At 56.9% G+C, this 17498-nt stretch overlaps 2 protein-coding genes across 2 annotated transcripts; one reads left to right on the top strand and one right to left on the bottom strand.

The window, feature by feature from the left end:
* Positions 1–243: 243 nt before the first annotated feature.
* BJ171DRAFT_632051 (uncharacterized protein) lies at positions 244–12753 on the bottom strand (the record flags this gene model as incomplete). Its single annotated transcript, XM_053115640.1, has 30 exons — positions 244–287; positions 401–483; positions 583–670; positions 783–881; positions 1103–1172; positions 1268–1372; positions 1470–1691; positions 1775–1871; positions 2011–2096; positions 2225–2401; positions 2497–2604; positions 2762–2916; positions 2972–3541; positions 3622–3739; positions 3892–3967; positions 4110–4455; positions 4553–4609; positions 4774–4936; positions 5111–5335; positions 5442–5497; positions 5847–6002; positions 6175–7915; positions 8068–8253; positions 8395–8621; positions 8709–8731; positions 8775–9051; positions 9170–10740; positions 11064–11277; positions 11328–11526; positions 12376–12753. 30 exons carry the CDS (start codon positions 12751–12753, stop codon positions 244–246), a joined length of 7917 nt encoding a protein of 2638 aa, XP_052963196.1.
* A 174-nt stretch (positions 12754–12927) lies between these two features.
* BJ171DRAFT_218308 (glycosyltransferase family 20-domain-containing protein) lies at positions 12928–17023 on the top strand. Its single transcript, XM_053106450.1, has 10 exons — positions 12928–13848; positions 14022–14223; positions 14336–14498; positions 14634–14972; positions 15142–15207; positions 15295–15474; positions 15630–15802; positions 15968–16095; positions 16221–16381; positions 16568–17023. The coding sequence occupies exons 1-10, from the start codon at positions 13101–13103 to the stop codon at positions 16856–16858; spliced, it is 2451 nt and encodes an 816-aa protein (XP_052963195.1). The 5' UTR covers positions 12928–13100; the 3' UTR covers positions 16859–17023.
* The last annotated feature ends 475 nt before the right edge of the window (positions 17024–17498 follow it).

Raw genomic sequence — 17498 nt, 5'->3', positions numbered from 1 at the left:
AGCACTTCCGCGACTCACTTGTCTGACCCGCCATGTTTTGATGCTGGCGCAAACGGGTGTGGATGACATGGGCAGCGAACGCCGGTCCCAGAATCATGTCCAAGTGGCACTGACTGTCCCCGTGTTCGTGTTTCGTTGGTTTATCCGCTATTGTGCTTTGCTTCTCACCAAACTACTCTGCTGGTACTCTCTGTGCCAAGGCTTGAGGCGATCAAGAGCCCGGCAGCAGGCCGGTGGAGCCTCCTATGCGACAACGCTTGCGCTCTTTTCTGGCCGCGATGGATCGGCTGCAAAGGCAAGAGCTGCCATGAGTGCACAAAACCAAACACGAACATGTCTGTCGGTCCAAAACACTGCTTTCCACAAAACTGGGCGAATGGCACTGCTTGTGGAGACTAACCTTGGACCAGAATATCGGAATCCGTCGCAAAGTAATACGAAAAGTCTTCCATCGCCATGAGACCACGATAGAGATATCCCCGACTGGATCCGGAAAGTCAGCACCATCAATCAGCACCAGGCAAAGGAGTAACGGTGGTGTGTGGGAGGACTATCTTCCTTTGTCTGCAGCCAGCTCCATACCTTTCGCCACGCTTCAAATACGAGATGGCATCCTTCGGGGTCAGTTGCAGCACTCTGGTGTAGTCGTCTTCGGCTCTTTGATACTCCGCTGGATCGAGGCGACCAGAAAGACATCACTACAACAGTGCAGGTCCGGTCTTTGCTCCTGGCGGGATAGCCAGCCCGCTCGCTCACCCCCATCGATATCGGCACATGCTCACCCATGGACTGGTAGACGTTGGCACGGTTGAAGTAAATCTCGGGCATGTTGGGGGCAAACTTGAGCGCCAGGGACAGATCCTTGATTGAGTTCTCAAAGTCTGCGAGATAACATGAGCCGCGATGACGTTGTGCAAATTATTTGAGCAGATGAGACGGCAGGTTCGCGAAAGCCGTCCGAGCCCGCAAACACGACTCCTCTGCGACGGCCCTGATGCGCTCCTGTCGCCGAGCATGCTGTCCACAGCCAAATCTCAGATGGCTATGGCATGCGCCTCGCTTGTCCAATCACGCTCCGCTTTCAGTGATACAGAGCCATTACCTTTCAGCATCGCATATGTTATGCCACGATTGAGGATCGCCGGTACATCGGCTTTGTTGAGCTTGATAGCCTGGCAGTTGACACATGCATCAGGAACACGCAATTGGGCATTGATTTTTGATGCCAGTGCCAGTGCCAATGCCAGCGCCAGTGCCGAGCTCGTACCTCGGTGTACATGTCGCGCGCCTGCTCCCATCTGCGCTGGTTAAAGTAGAGATTTGCGGCGTTGAAATACGCCAACGCATACTCTTTGTCGCATTTGATGGCCATCTGATAGAAAAGTTAAGCCCGTTCGCCCAGTTAGAATGCCCCACAGTGATCATGAGCCGCGCTGAGGATATCGCTGTGACCGCCTTCGCCCACCTACCTTGTAGTTTTGCAGTGACGATACTTTGTCGTTCAGCGCTTGGTAGATCACGCCTCGGTTCGTCAGGTATTCAGCCTTGTTGGGACAGATTTCGATGGCCTTGCATATGTCCAGGAGCGCGCCAAAGTAGTTCTTCATGGTAAAGTGGACTACCGATCGTCCCTCGAGCGCCGAGGTACAGTTCGCGTCGATGGTCAGAGCCATGGTGAAGAGTTGCCATGCCTGGAATCACCAAAGTCAATATGGTGACCAATTGAAATCGACACCACTGCCGCCCTCAGTCGGGTCCAGCCAGATCTACTGACCTTCTTGTATTTGCCTTCGAGTTGCATTGTGTACGCCATGTTCACGATGGCTGCTGTGCAGTTCGGATACATGTGGATGACCCGTCCGTAGTCTCGTCTGTGCGCACGCAGCGGGGGGGGGTCGCGGTTTGATATACTCAGTATGTCGCTTCGAGGCGACAGTGATCCACTCTGCTCCAGGCGGACAATGCCTGGCTCAGGCTCGACAGAGATCCCTGATTTGGGGTTTGGCTTACCTGGCCAACTTGGTCTCCGATATGGATGCATACACATTTCCACGTCCGAGATACGCCTCGATCATATATGGGCTTACGTGCATAGCCTGTGCACGCCGATGGAGGGGATGGGTCACCTCTACACATTTACCATCCATGCAGCACAGCCACTTGCATCCCACACAGATGGTACGCCGTTGATTGTTGGCCCCAGCATGTGGTCGTTGCGACTTACCGATGTGAAAGCCTCGATGGACTCTTTGATGTAGCCAACTTTTTGCAAGCATAGCGCCAGCAGACCGTGAAGCCGCGCGTCTTGTGGGAAGGTGTTTCGGGCTGCGTAAAGATCTTGGAGAGCATTTTCTGTGTCGCCTTGCTTCCAGTATATGAGTCCCCGGTTACGATAGGCATTCTATACGTGTACCGAAGACAAACTTCCGTCAATCCTGCAGGCATCGCTGATGCATCGCGACTTTGGCCACTTGGACACTTGGCCACCAGACTTACAAAGTCTTCGAAGAGCAGAAGCACAATGCTGTAGTCTTTTATGGCAGATTCATGTGCACCGAGTAGCTGATAGGTCACTGCTCTGTTGTAGAAAGCAAACCGACAAGCCTGGATACGGAGGCATGAGAAAAGAGCAACGGCTTGCTGGCTTAGTCTCATTCTCTCGCACAAATACCCGTGAGGCTGCAACGCCACTGTTTGATCGCACATCCAACCACAGGCCTTCATTCATCTGACATTGTGCGCCATCTGCGAGTTGCATTACCCTATCGAGCTGCGTCGCTCGCGTAAAGTCTTGAATTCCAGCGCTATGCTGATTCAGCTTGCATTTGCATGCGCCGCGCAGCAAAAACGCCCGGATGCTTGTTGGCTCCAGCTTCAAGGCTTCGTTGCAGTCGTCGATGCTGAGATTGTAATCCCCTAGAGTTGCCGACAAAGTGAAGGTGATACACGATGAGTATGCGCACAAGTGCACCAGCCATCCAGAGATGGGTCAGGAACCAGAGCGCGCTCGTTGCTTCGTGGCGGCGACACGCCCACTTTCTGTCGCTCTCATAGCGGTGAGTTCCATATCGGACCGGACCTTTGGAGTGGTAGTACGATGCACGAGTGAGATAGGCCTCAAAGAACTGTGGGTCGTGCTTCAGTGCTCTGTCCAGGTCTGCGACACCGCGTGGGTTGTTTTCGTGGATTTTGCATATGCCTCTGTGGTGATAGGCCTGGACATCGAGCAAGCTGTCAGTAGGCGGCAGCAGCCGTTTGCCATACATGCCGTGCAATCGATCAGTTGATGGCACGGATGTCCGCACCCATACCTTGGCGTATGTTGGGTTCAGCACCAGGCACTTGCTGAACTCTTGCGAGGCGCTGGCCCAGTCTTTGAGATTTTCGTAGCATATACCGCGCTGCAGGTAGATCTGCGGCTCTTTGCGGTTGTACTCCGCGGCCTTGGCAAGGTCCTGCAGGGCACCTGAAATGAAGAACAACGTGAGCACGAGCCATTGTAAGCCACTGCAGATGCAGCCCTGGTCCTGCGCAAGCCAAGCTGCGATCACGATCCAATGGAATGGCTGGTCGCTACCCCATGATGTTGGGGGAGAGCGGCGACTGTTCCTCACAGTTTACCTTCGTTGTCATTGCACTTGACCTTCGCCTTGGCGATCAACATGTAGAGCGCCGGATCGTCGATGTTCCCGATCTTGCAGCGGATGTTGAACTCGTCGATGATTTGCTGGTATTTTCGCTGGAACGACAAAACCAGCGCCCTCTGATCATCGGTGATTCGTCACTTTTGTTCAGTACGGCGTGTGCCTGGACTATTGTCCTCCAAACAATATGCTCGACGTGGCTGGGCTGCATCGTGCCCCGCAGTATCCGGGACACCGGTCGTCGTACCTGAACAAATGTCTGTGCAATTCCCGAGTTGAGCTCGAATGCGGCGCGAAAGTCGTGCGTGGCCTCTTTCATGTGGCTGCCAGTAGGTATGCAGGAGAGTTCGTCAGAAATGCGCAGGTGTTGAGCGCGCATTGCGGCGGAGGCTCATCACCAGTCCATAGACATTGCTTCAGAGCGGGCCTATGCACATCGACGGCATTGATGTTCTTTCCCTTTACCTCATTTTTAAGAGCAAGCGTCCCCGGTAGAGATACAGCAGATAGTTGTTTGGACACAAGTGAATTGCTCTGGAGTAGTCCTTGATTGCCCTGTCGATAAAGTTCATATTCATCTTTCGCTTGATACGCTTCTCGATCAGCATGACGTCTGTGATCTCTCCAAGTGATTTATGATAGAGCATCTGGTACAGGTCTCCGCGGCACAGATACGCCGGAAGCTTGACGGGATCGTACTGGATCGCCTTGATGAAGCAGTCGAGTGCCTCGCCGTAGTCGTGGAAATACTTCAACTGAATCAGACCCAGACTGAGGTATGCCGATGAGCTTGTCGAGTCCAGATCCAACACTGAACCGGTGTCATAGCGAGGCGGGGCAGCATAGAGCTATTAGTTCCGGCTCGTGAGTCCGGGAGACGGCACGGCCGGACTGGATCGCTTTCCTACCTGAGGTGTAATCGGCAGCGGCAAGCTCGTACTTGCCAAGCTTGTAGTAAAGCACAGCTAGTACCCATTCCAGCAGAATAACGTCGCAATATCAGTGCCGGGCCCAGTAATTGTGCGTCGCCAAATAATATACCCTGATCATCACCATGCGTTGCCGGCGATTATGCAGCGCAAATAGATGCAAAACTTGGTCGTGTTGTGGGCTTTGGAGCGCGTGTTACCTCTCTGATAGAACGCCTGTGCGTTCGCGTGGCTGTCGTCGAGTAGGATAGAGATGCTAAAGTCATCGATGGCGCGGCGCCTGTTCCTCTCACGCAACAGACACCCACGGTGAAAGAATATGTCGGCTTGATCCGGTGCCATTTGCACAGCAGTTGTGAGGTCCTGTGATTGTATAGATGTGTGGTGGTTAGTTGGCGTCAAGTGAATGTGGTGTATAGAAACGCTGGTCGTTTCCTTGGTTAGAATGACAACGACTACACGTAGCAACCGCCCTGGGGGGACCCAACGCGACTGAAAATACCACACATGCACCGCTTTGGCGATACGACTTCCCACCTCAAGCGCATCGTCCCACTTGGAGAGGGCCGCGTACGCTCGTCCCCGGAAAGCATACGCGGGTCCGTTCTCTGGATTGAGCCTGAGCAGCTTCGTGAAAGCCACTATTGAGTCGTCCCAGAGCTGCCTCCGAAAGCTGTAGGCGGCCAGGTTGTAGATGGCGTGCTCGTTGAATGGGTCGAGCTTACGGACCATCTTGAAGTCCTCGTTGGCATATACGTTTTCCTGAGCCACCGCACATCCGCATGAGGTTCCGCATGAATGATCGGCGATAGTCGAGGAAGGCCAGAATCCAGCAGCACATCTTATCTATCGCATTCTAGCAACCCACGCCGGCTCCAAAATTGCCGACAGCCTTGCCGTCGCTGTTACTGCTGCTCTTACGTGCTCAGAATCAAATAGGCAAGCTCGGTGATAGTATCCATCTGGATCTTCAGGTTTGAGCTTGATGACCTGAGAGTAGTTGACGATCGCCAACCGGATTTGCCCTGATTATCGAACGAACCCTCGATAAATCAGCATGCGTCATTGCCGCCATAATGGGGGAATAGTCTGAGCTATGTTCAAACACAGCCCTCATATGACAGGTACATTGGCTCCCACTGACTTGCACTCCACTCGAGTATGAGCTAAAGCTCGGCGATACCAGCGATACCAACGATACCAGCGATACCAGCGATACCAGCGATACCAACGATACCAGCGGCTCATACGGTGTCAGCACCTGGCGACGTACCAATCTCCTCGTATATGCGCGCCTTAGTCTGGAATGCCGCAAAGTGCTGCTTGTTGTTTTCGGTGATAGAGTCCAGGTCCTTGAGGGCGTACTCGACATTGTTGCGCTTCAAATAAAGTTGGTGCCGATACCAAAAGGCATCCGAATTGAAGGGATCTAGTATCCCAGAGGATCAGCATCACAGCGGCCACCAGCCGGATGAAACAGAGTGTATGCACACCGCCGGCCACGTCGTGCGGGATCATGAATGTGTGAAGATTCACCCATGACCATAGCTGTAGCAGCGCAGATATCACCTCCAACCCTGAATTGAGGGTCCGATACTGACCATACTGAATCGATTTGGACAGATCATCCAGCGCATCGTCATAGTCGCCCCTTCGACTGCACAGGATGCCTCGGCGCCGCAGATACGCCGGAATCGGGACACTGGACATATCGATGAGCCCCGTCAGCTTGTTGATTTCATCCTCCAGCTCGTTGTCGTCCATGGCGCTGCTCTCGTTGATGGCGGGATACCGAGCCATTTCCTCCAGAGTCAGGGTGCTGCGCCGCTTGACACTGTGGATAATGTCGTACATGGTTGCGCCATTGGGTGGGTTCACGGTACCGGCGTTGGCGTTGTAGACATTCGCAAGCCGGCCGATGGTAATGTTTTCTTCGGGCGACCACTTGGGCCGCCGTATCGCCGGGTGCTCGTCGATGATGTCCGATATAGCGTCACTGGGTTCTCCCGAGTCAGCGACGCTGGATCTGTTTGTAGTCGTGTTGGCGGTCGATGCACGCGGGGCGGTGTTGGCTGTCGAGGCTCTGGTTGCGGTGTTGGTCGAGGATCTCATTGCACTTGTGCCCGAAGTGTTTGCCGTTTTGGCTGTATTTGCGGTCGAGACTCGGGTTTCGGGAGCATCTTCTTTGGGCTGGGTTTCGTCCTCAGGGGCCATATCTTGAACCGAATCGGGCTTTGCGGAATCTTCGGTCGAGGCCACCTCGGCACTGGCTGAGTAGCGGGCACTCTGTTGTCGCGAACTAACAAACGACGAGCCTTGCGATTCGTACTCGGCAGTGAAAGCAGAGACGGGTCTGGACGACGAAGCCTCGCTTGACCCTGATGCCTGTAACCTCCGCAAGGGATGGCTGGCGCTGGATCGCTTCCGCCGCCGGTAGAAGGAGATTGGGTCTTCGCGTGGCTCGTGGTGCAGATCAGACTTTTGTCGTGAAACAGGGCGTCGGCGAGACGAAGTCCTCTGCAGCGGAGTCGGGGGCTTGGTGGCCGGCTCCGAGTGGGTCGTGGCGCTGTTTTTGCGCCTGGCCTCGCCCGATGATGTCTCGGACTTGTGCTGAGCAAGCAGTCCGTGGGATGTTCGTCTCGATGAGGGTGGTTCTATGGGATGAGTTTGGATCCGCGAGCTCGATCTCGATACACTGGCGGTAGGGAACTCGATGCTCACAGTCGGGGCAGAGTGAGGACCACTTCCACCGCTTGACTCCCCGTGTTTTGGCTTTGGTGTTGAGGCGCTACCTCCATCTTCCTCGCGAATGACCTGGAACTCATCGTTCTCGGACATGGCTCCGTCGTCGACCATTGACATGGCGGTCATATCGTCCAGCTCCACAAGATTGCCGAAGCCATCGCGATCTTGGGACAGAGGCTCGACCACGTCCTCAGCCTCCTCGACATCCATAGCATCGCTTTGGGCATATGCTTTCCCCTCGGCCTCGGCTTCCGGTGAGCCGCTGGGAGCAACGGGCTCGTAGTGCGCATGGACCTTGCCTGCATCTGCAGTCGTTGAGTCCCAGGGTGTGGGTGCAAACAGCATCTCGGGTCCAATCCACGGCGCAAATGAGGTCGCCTGGCCTCGCACGCCGCTCGAGCTGGCGTGTGCTGGAAGCGATAGATCGACAACGCTCTCAACCTCCATGCTGGGCTGCTGCTCTTCCAGTGGCTCGCGCTCAGAGTCAGCTGGGTAGATGTCCATCTCTTTGTGGAAATCGGACACTGCCAGTCCTTCAGCGTCGTCCTGTTCGTCTGGTACGATTGGGGAGTCGGAGATTTCGGACCCGTCGATGTTCTGGAAGCGCAAGAGAGGCATGTCAGAGCCAGTATATGCCAACACGAGCAGGCATCGGCAGACAGGAAACCACAGGAATAACCATCAGCAGGTGTGAGCAGACACGGCGGAGCAACAGACTGCGTCATGGGACCTGTTCCACAGATCCGTACCATCCCGGGATCGGCGTTTGCGTCCGCACTCGGTTTGGGACTGGGACTGTTTGGAATCGAATGGGTGTGTTGGTAAAACTGCACGGGCAGGGCTAGTCTGTCGGCTGCTGGAACCCAGTTCATGCCGAGCGAAGTGGAGCCGTGGCCGATCTGGAGTGGCTCCATTGGCACAGTCTTTCCATCGATCTGTCAACAAGATCAGCCATGAAACAGTTACAAAGGTGAATATCGGAGCGGCAGGGGCGAAAACAGTCTTGGCTTGACGGGAAGGGATCGGGTACTATTGTGGTAAACATGGACACCACAACAACAGCGCATGAAGCTCACCACCAGCTTGGCTACTCGAGGGGGCTGTCGACTCGCTCCTTTGGTAGGGTAATATGGAGCATGTTTCAGCGAGTCCGAGGATGACGCACGAGCCAGGTAGTCTGCCTCTGGGTCCCACGGGTATTGCTCATAATCATGTGGGAAGATCTTGTGGATATCGTCACTATGAGTGGATCGATGTCGAGGGCGATCAGCGAGAGTCGCGGAGCATATTCTCAGTATCACAGCTTGACTCGGTCGGTATCAGCGCATTCACAGTGGCTTGATGCTACAATCCATTCGCTATGCAAACGCGGAGACCCCAATGGCCTCACAGACAAGCGAGCCGGAGGACTCCCTGTGGACATAGGCAGCATAGCCCCTGTGCTTTGCCCACCTACATTCTAGTATCGGGCTCCGGTGGCAGCTCCTTGGTGTTCTCCTCGCCGACAGCAGCGCGATGTGGCTCATGAGTGCGCGGTTGATAGTTGGCAAGGAACTCGTCGGGCATGTAAAGTTTGCCAAAGGGCAACTCGGGCATTTCACCCGTGCCAAAGACGGACTTGTGTGCTTTCATCGGTCTCATCGATGCAGCATCGCGCAGCTGCCGCTTCCGATTGGCAACAATGCTCTTCAGCGAGGTGACGATCATCGTTTTGCGCACCATCGATAACGAGTCTGATATGGATCCCGAGAGACACATACGCCCGGGGTTAGTGTCGTTGGTCCTGGGATGTGCTTGCTGATTATGGCATGCGATTGCAAACATTATATCATGCAGTAGCGAGAAGCATACCTTCAGAGGTTTGCGAGTCCCGCGATATGCTTTGTCGCTTTGACGTGGGATCCTCGTCCTCTGCTGGGCCCGCGACTGCGACGACAACAACGGGATCACGCGGGGAAGGCTGGTCTGGCGCCAAAGCCTGCTCTTGATTCCAAGGCGAGACATCGGGATTGAGGGTGGACTCGACCTGGCTTCGGCCTTCTCCGCCACTCTCGTCGAGTGCATCGGAGGAATGGAGCTGCAGGGCTTCGGTCGAAAAGGTGACTGTTTTGTTCGGGGCCGCGGAGGCAGCACCGTTGCTTGTTTCGGCCGGACTGGTGCGGATCGAAAATGGATCAATCTCTGGATAGTCGCCTCGGCTCTCAAGAGGATGCAATTCGCCGTCAGGACCACCCGGAATGCTCTTGAGATAAGACTCGACAATGTGGTCGTTGATATCGATACGCAGGGGCTGGTCGTCAGGGTCGCGCATATCCTCCCGGTCATACTCGCCCTCGTGGAAGATGACCTGGACGATGCGGTCGGGCGGCTCGGCCCGGGAAGGATTTGGCTCCTCACTTGCTGAGTTGGCAGCGATGTCTTCGGCGCTTTCCTGGACGCTCGTCTCGCCCGAGGCTTGCTCCTGGTCTCGATTATCATCCAACCCAGCGTCTTGGCTGTTGGGCTCGCGCGGTGGGTCAGGCTCGCCACTTGCTTCGAGAAGCGGCAGGTTCTTGAGCCGGCGCTCCTTGGCTTCGATGGCAGCCATGTACTTTTTGATAACGTTGTCGACATCGTCGATGGTCTCAAAGTGGTAGATTTCGAGATCATCTTCATCGGGACCCTCGACAATCTGCGCATGCTCGCCATTGGCGGACGCAGTGCCTTCTTCATGGTTCGGCAGGAAGGAGCGTATGACGGTCGACCGACCGCTTTTCTTGGCCACCGATTCAGCGCGAGGCCCAGAGTCGTCCGGTGCCTCCTCAGGTACTTCGGATATGCGCTCTGGCCGCACACGCGAAGCCCGAGTGATGGTGCGTGGGGTGCGGGAGGCTTGGGTGGGCTTGGACTCTGGTGCACTGCCGGCAAAGGTCTGGCCGACGAGCAGGACCTGGAGAATCTGGTCTTGGCAAGGGTCTCGTTGGTGGGTGGTCGTGGGAACGTTCAGGCGGCCGGTGCTTGCTTGGCCAAAGGACCGATCGTGGCTGCACTTGCCGAGGCGCCAGGTCAGATCAGCCTGGATCGACCCGACTGGGCCTGTTGAGGGAGGACAGTCACTCAGATCTTCCAGCGAATCCTCGCTGTCGCCGGGAGAGAGCACCCTGGCATCCAGCAGCACAGTGTGCTGTCGGGGCGGCGGTGGCTTTGAGGCTGCATCCCTGGGAGTGACGGGGCCTCTCCGAGGCTCCAAGACGGTCGTATCCGCACGCACAGGCCTGCGCGTGGATTTGGGGACTGTGTCGAGCTGCTTGGTCGATCGGCGATTCTTCCAGGCCGACAGGACGTGCGATGCATCGCCGGCCTTGAGCTGGCTGATTTTCGGGATGATCGATGGGGCTGGAGTTGCCGGCGTTGTCGGCAGAGTACCGATGGCAGACGGAGGGCTGTCCGAACACGCCAGCGCAGTCGAGGGATAGGATCAGTCTCAGCTGCAACCGGGAATGCATTTGGGCAGAATGCTGCTGCTGTTGCTGCTGGAGTGTCTCTGTGTCTCTGTCTCTCTGTGGCGAGCGGCTGCTGTGGAAGGTTGGCCAGCAGACCGAACTTTGATAACACCGCCGTGTGGGTTTCTCACCAACCAACCAACCAACCAACCAACCAACCAACCAACCGACTGACGCACGCGATTCCGGCTTGCTCCCGCACCCCTCCCCGCCGCATTGTCCTCGCACTGGTCTCTGCTCAGGGCCTCTCTCGGAGTGCTTACGGTCTCTCATCGACAGAGCCCTCTGGCCTGGGCAGAGGCGGCAGGCTCTTGTGGTCGGGGAGCTGGAGGGCTGGCTGGAGGGTCGGCTGGGCCTCTGGCGACCGGCACGCGAGCCGGGCAGTATCGATGGCCTGGCCGATGATGGCCGAGATGTCCTTGCCGGCCTGGACAACATCCCTGGCATGAACGGCGGCGGTCAGCATGGAGAGGCTATCTGCGCCATATCGGGCCGGCTCGTGGCAGAAGCGCGACCGGGGGGCTTACTTTTTCTTGACGGGAGGATCCATGCGATCAAGGGGCTGCTCGCGTCGTGTGTTTGTGCTGGCTGCTGGGCGACCGCAGAGGCTTCTGGGGAGGAGGCGATCTGGCAGCGGAGGAACACTGGCTGGCTTGGCACAGCGCCGGCCATGGCAATCACAGTCCAGGCACACGTGCGGGGCGTGCGAAAGACCACCAGCAAGTGCTGCAGTCCGGAGCAGAGCGGCAGAGCAGCGCTGTGGACTGGAGGGAATGTCAGGCGATGTGTCCCATCAACCCACGCCGCATCCGTTCATGCACAGCGAGGTGCTTGCAGAGACATTGCAGTATCGGCAGCATCGGTCTGTCCCAGATGGCTTCTTCTGCAAGACTCGTCCGGGGCAGCGGGGGGGGGCATCGAGATGGCGGGCTGCCCTCTGGTGGCGTATGCTCTCTGGCCGTGCAACGCTCGTGTCGCCAGCGATAGCAGCCAGCGCTGATCCCACCGACGCTTCAGTGACGCTTGAGCGACGCGGCTGGTTGCAGCGACCATGCACCGGCGGGCGAGCGAGCGAGAGGGATAGCTTGGATTCCAGAGAGGCGGCCGCCGGCAGCAGCGTTGCGCTGTTGTTTGTCCACGGCACGATCATGGGCAGTAACAACAGCAGTAATAGCAGTAACAACAGCAGTAACAACAGCGGCATCGACACCAAGATCGGCAGCAGTGGGCCATCAACGCCTCCTCCCCCCATGCACACCCGGCAATGCCAGGCCACATCCAGGACCCGCCCAGGAATGCACTCGAACGTGCTGGCGCAGCCGCTCCGGGGCACAACGACAGTGGCCACAATGCTGCATGCACCAGCACCCGCAATAACACCCGCAATAACACCCGCAATAACACTTGCACTTGCACCCGCAATAACACTTGCACTTGCACTTGCAATCCGTCGACACAACAAGCAGCACCGGCACTCGCACTGTCAACAAACAGCAGTCCATCGACACCAACCCAACACCAAATCGGCACCCAATCGTCCAATTCGCAATGTCCTGTCTTGCCGTCCCTCCCCACCAAGCCCTGCGCTATCGCTTCGTCGCCGTATCGGCTTGCCTTGTCCTGTGGTTCCTCCGCGTTGCTTGATCGTGCCATCGTTCCCGTTGCTCCCCAGCACTCCCCCTCCTCAGCGTCCTCGCCGTCCGTCTTGATCTGCCTGCTCGTTTCGGTCGTCTGCCCTGGTCGTCTGCCCTGGTCCTTAGCCCTGGTCGCTGCCTTGCTCGTCTCCCTGTCGGCTGCCCGCCTGTCTCGCTGGTCCGTCCTGGTCCAATCCCCACAGCCACCTCCCCCGGGACCCCGCCTGCTCTCGTCCGCGTTATCGCCGATCCCAACAGCAATCCTCCTTCCGCCTGGACCACCCATTCGCTGCGGTTCGTTCGTCCGCACGCTGTCCATCGCTCTTGCCTTGCCCTGCTCTGCATCCTGCCCATCAGTTCAACCCCAGTTCAGCCTCGCGATCCCATCCATCTGCCAGCTTGTACTGACCTGCCATCCTCTCCAACAACAACAACAACAACGCCCCTGGCCAACAATACACCTACTTGGGTATCCTGGCCTCCACTCTGCCACGATTCCTTTGTCATCTCCAGCATTTGTCAAAGCCCTCGTCAAAGCCCGTCCACGCTGCCAAGACATTACATTCCGAGCTCTGACCCTATCGCAAGCCCTCGTACACAGTCGAATCGCAATCCAGTTCTCTTCGCCTCGGTCTGCCATCCCGCTCGTCCGCTCTCAACGATACCATGTCTCCGGCACCTCAGACCTCCCGAATCGTGGTGGTGACGCACTTGTTGCCACACACTTGCTACCTCTCCAGCAACGAATCGCTCGGGCCATACCATCGCACATCGTCCACGACCCAAAAGTCCGGTCTTCCTGCCGATTTCGCCCACGGCTCTCCTCCGAAATCCGCTGAGCTCAATGGCCTCCTCGACGGCTCCGGAGCGCCCAACTCGTCCGATCGCAAATGGAGATACGGCCAACGTCGCGGCCACACGGCTCTGTTCTCGGCCATCGGTTCCCTGAGCGAAGACCATGACGTCGTCACCATCGGCGGCACCGGCCTGTGCTTCGACGAGCACCAGGAGCCCCTTCGACCCTCGGACCTTCCCGCCGATCTCCTCGACGCTCTCTCGGAGGAGATGCTGCTGTCCAAGAAGTGTATACCCGTGTTCTTGAACGACAAGGAGAGCCAGGGCCACTATGAGGGCTACTGCAAGACGAACTTGTGGCCGCTCTTTCACTACCTGCTCCGCGATTCCGCCACCGACGGCACCAAGGAGAAGGACGACTTCAAGCACTACGAAAGCGTCAACCAAAAGTACGCCGATGCTCTGCTCAAGGCCTATCAGCCGGGCGATCTGATTCTCGTCCAGGACTACCACTTGTTGCTGGTTCCCTCCATGATCCGCAAGGCTCTGCCGCACGCCGCCATCGTGTTTTTCTTCCACGCTCCCTTCCCAAGCTCGGAGATCTTCAGATGCCTTCCTAGTAAGTACGCAGCATCGCTATTTGTCGTTGGCTGACCGACCGCTCTCGTTGGCCACTTGACCGTCGTCGTTAGCCGGCTCGTCTTGCCAGTTGTTTGCTGGATGGTTGGTAGAGTCCTTTGTTTTGCACTCTTCTTACTCTTCCGCTCCATTCATCTCTGCTTTGTGCCTCAGGACGCCAGGAGATCCTTTCCGGTGTGCTCGGCGCCAACCTCGTTGGCTTCCAAACCTACTCCTACGCCCGCCACTTCATCAGCAGCTGTACCCGTGTCTTGGGTCTTGAGTCCACCCAGCGCGGCGTTGAGTTCAACGGAGCCCAGGTCCACATCGGCGTCTTCCCCATCGGCATCGACTCCAACCGTGTCCTGGCCCGCCGGTGAGTCAGCTCAGCGTCGATTGTGATATGGCGGGGGACCCGACAGCGGCTGGGGCGCGCCTAACTTGGAGAGTCCATGTATCTGACCGTGATATCGGCTATGTTCCTGCAGAAACACCCAGCGCGTCAACGAAAAGATCGCCACCATCCGCGAGCTCTATGCCGACAAGATCATAATCTTTGGCCGCGACAAGCTCGACACTGTCAGCGATATCCACAATAAGCTCAATGCCTTTGAGAAGTTCCTGACGCTCTATCCCGAGTGGGAAAACAAGGCATGGATATGCCGGCGGCCCACCCTCATCGCCTGCAGCGCTCTTTGATCTGCGGGCTCTTTGATCTGCGTGCTCTTTGATCTGCGTGCCGTCGCTGGAGAAGGCTGTTAGCTGATGCCTGTCTGCATCTCTCAGGTTGTGCTCATCCAGGTCACGTCCCCAGCGCACAAGGACGGCCACAAGATCGAGGCCAAAATCTCGGAAGCAGTTGCCCGCATCAACGGCAACTTTGGGTCGCTCGAGTTCGCTCCCGTGCACCACCATATGCAGCACCTCGACCAGGACGACTACTACGCCTTGCTCAGCGTAGCTGATGTCGGTTTGATTACCTCTCTGCGAGATGGTGTGAACACAACCTCGCACGAGTTTGTGCTCTGCCAAAGCGAGAAGCACAGCCCGCTCATTCTCAGCGAGTTCACCGGAACGGCTGGGTCTCTGAGCTCAGCGATCCTGGTCAACCCATACGACTATACCGTAAGCGACTCGCTTCTCGCAGTGTCAGTCCGCATCGTCCTGCCCAAGCCGCGTGGCGGTGCAGCATGGCGGTACAGCATGGCGGTACATGCAACTGCCAATATCCATCGGATGGCGCTGTGCACTCGAATGCCATACATCTAACTCGCTTTGCATTCGCTGATCGCAGGGTGTCGCCAGTGCCCTCAACGATGCCCTGACCATGTCCCAGGATGAGAGAGAAACCAAGTACCAGGTATGTATCCAGGCTTGACTTCCCCTTCCTCTGTTTGCGTGCTGTCGCCGAGGCCGCTGCTGATACGCCCACGTCGTGCATCCGCAGCAACTCGCCGAGCACGTCAATCGCAATACCGCCAAGTACTGGGCGCAGTCGCTTGTCTCCGAGGCCGAAAAGATCATTAAGCTTCCGTCCCAAGCACTCCCGACGCCTTTCCTGGACTTTGACAGGGCGATCGAGTCCTATCGGAGTTCTACCAAGCGGCTGCTCATGTTCGACTATGATGTACGTGAGCCTGGCTTTGTCTCGTGCCAGTCCAGAGCGCTTATCGAGCAATCTGCCTGTCGCTGGCACGGTCTCCAGCGAGCTCTGTCTGCTCATCGCCAAAGGCCGTAGCCTGTGTCGACAAGCCCCGCACTAATGCCTCCCTCTATCCACAGGGCACCCTCACCCCAATCGTCAAGCTCCCCAAGGATGCGCTCCCGCCACCGGCAATGCTCAAGGCCATGGAGGTCATCGTGAGCGACCCCAAGAACTACTGCTTTGTTATCTCTGGCCGTGACCAAGCGTTTTTGGAGGAGCATCTCGGCCACTTGAAGGGGTTGGGTTTCAGGTAAGCTGGGGCGGCATGTCAAAGCGTCTGTTCTACGCCTGTGCTCGCTGGGGGGCGTCAAGCAAATACACCTATGCTGGAACTCTGGGGCTCGCATGTCCGAAAGCGAATCGTGTCTCACGGCTGTTCCTATTCCTTGACCATCGACGATCGCGACGGCAACAGCGCTGAGCATGGCAGCTTCGTGCGCTTCCCATTTACCAAAGAATGGAAGAACATGACCGAGAACCAGGACCTGTCGTGGAAGAAGCAGGTCACCGAGATCTTTGACTATTACACCGAACGCACCCAAGGTAAACCATTCAAGAGATCGCGTGGCACTGACTGATGAGCGCTGACCATGTGGACGGACAGCAGGACGACACATGCCTTTTCCCTCCGTCTCTGCCGCGCTAACGCTTTCTGGTGGCTCTGGCAGGAACCTTTGTCGAGCACAAAAAGAGCTCCATCACCTGGCACTATCGGCTTGCCGACCCTGACTACGGTATCTTCCAAGCCAAGGAGTGCCAAAACCATCTGGAGAACTCGGTCCTCCGCCAGCTCCCCGTTGAGATCCTGGTTGGCAAGAAAAACCTGGAGGTAAGCAGATTGCTGCTCGGTTTCAGTTGCGGATGGGGCGCCTCGTGTGATTGAGACGAATGAGCAAACCCAGAGCGGACAAAGCTCAGTTGCCAGCGCCCTGTCGGCTTGGTGTGTGTGTGATTGAAATCGTTGACCGGCAGTCTTGGATTGTCTGCTGACGATGCCGCAATTCTTTTGGCCCAGGTTCGCCCCGTGTCCGTCAACAAGGGCGAGATCGTCAAGAAGCTTCTGTCTATTCGCGATGGATCCGAGTTTGTGATCTGCGCCGGCGACGATCGCACCGACGAAGACATGTTCACTGCCCTCCGTCAACCCCACCTCGACCAATCCCACATCTACTCGACAACCGTGGGTCCCTCCACCAAGAAGACGATGGCGTCGTGGCACGTCCCGGACCCTGCCACCCTGATCGAGCTCATGGAGCACTTTGCCGAGGAGAGCCGCAAGGACATGGCCCCGCAGCCCGACCAGTGAGGGCGTTGCACCGCAGCCACGATTGCCTCGGCAGTGTCAATAGCCTTCAATGCATAGTCTGTAGATCAGGGCGAGCTCACATGCGCCGCAACTTTTGTCGCTCGGACAGGTCCTGGAGTCCCTTCTTCCCCCTCCCCAAGTTCTCCTTCATTCCCCCGCTTTGTTTCCTTCCTTTCCTTTGTTTCGCTTTTTAACTTTTGAATAGCCTGGCTCCTGTCTCTTTCCAAAGGAGAAGGACGCCTCCGAATGGGGTAATTTTTGAATCGCTCTTCCTGTCGTGGGCGATCCTCGCCGATTGTACGAGAATGGACATTGTTATATCTCCCGGGGATGCATCCGGGATCGACCGGCTCCCCTCCCTACTTCATCAACCGCTTCGTAATCCCTCCTTCCGCCTTCCCTCTTCCCTGTACTGCTATCGGCGCTTTGAATCTCCCTGAAAATACCGATGGATTGTTCCAAGTTTTAGATGAAGGCGCCAGCACCCATCTCCGTGCCGCCCTGGCCAGCGGTTGCTGCTGTCTGGACCCTGAATACACATGCAATTTACCGGAAACATGGCTCGGTCGCGGCGAATCCTGACACCGATAGAGACTTGCTTTGGATTGTCCTCGCAGCCCCGACAACTGCCAGGGATTCC

This window comes from Polychytrium aggregatum, assembly GCF_025602895.1.
Source record: "Polychytrium aggregatum strain JEL109 chromosome Unknown BJ171scaffold_42, whole genome shotgun sequence".
Lineage (NCBI taxonomy): Eukaryota > Fungi > Chytridiomycota > Chytridiomycetes > Polychytriales > Polychytrium > Polychytrium aggregatum.
Note: the sequence above shows the minus strand (reverse complement) of the source record. Positions and strands in the feature narration are given on the sequence as shown.

Excerpts from the sequence above, each read along its gene's own strand:
- BJ171DRAFT_218308 (XM_053106450.1), top strand. The coding sequence starts at position 13,101 with ATGTCTCCGGCACCTCAGACCTCCCGAATCGTGGTGGTGACGCACTTG. Across the intron at positions 15,208-15,294 it reads AGAGAGAAACCAAGTACCAG|CAACTCGCCGAGCACGTCAA; the intron begins GTATGTATCCAG and ends GTGCATCCGCAG. Across the intron at positions 16,096-16,220 it reads TTACACCGAACGCACCCAAG|GAACCTTTGTCGAGCACAAA; the intron begins GTAAACCATTCA and ends TGGCTCTGGCAG.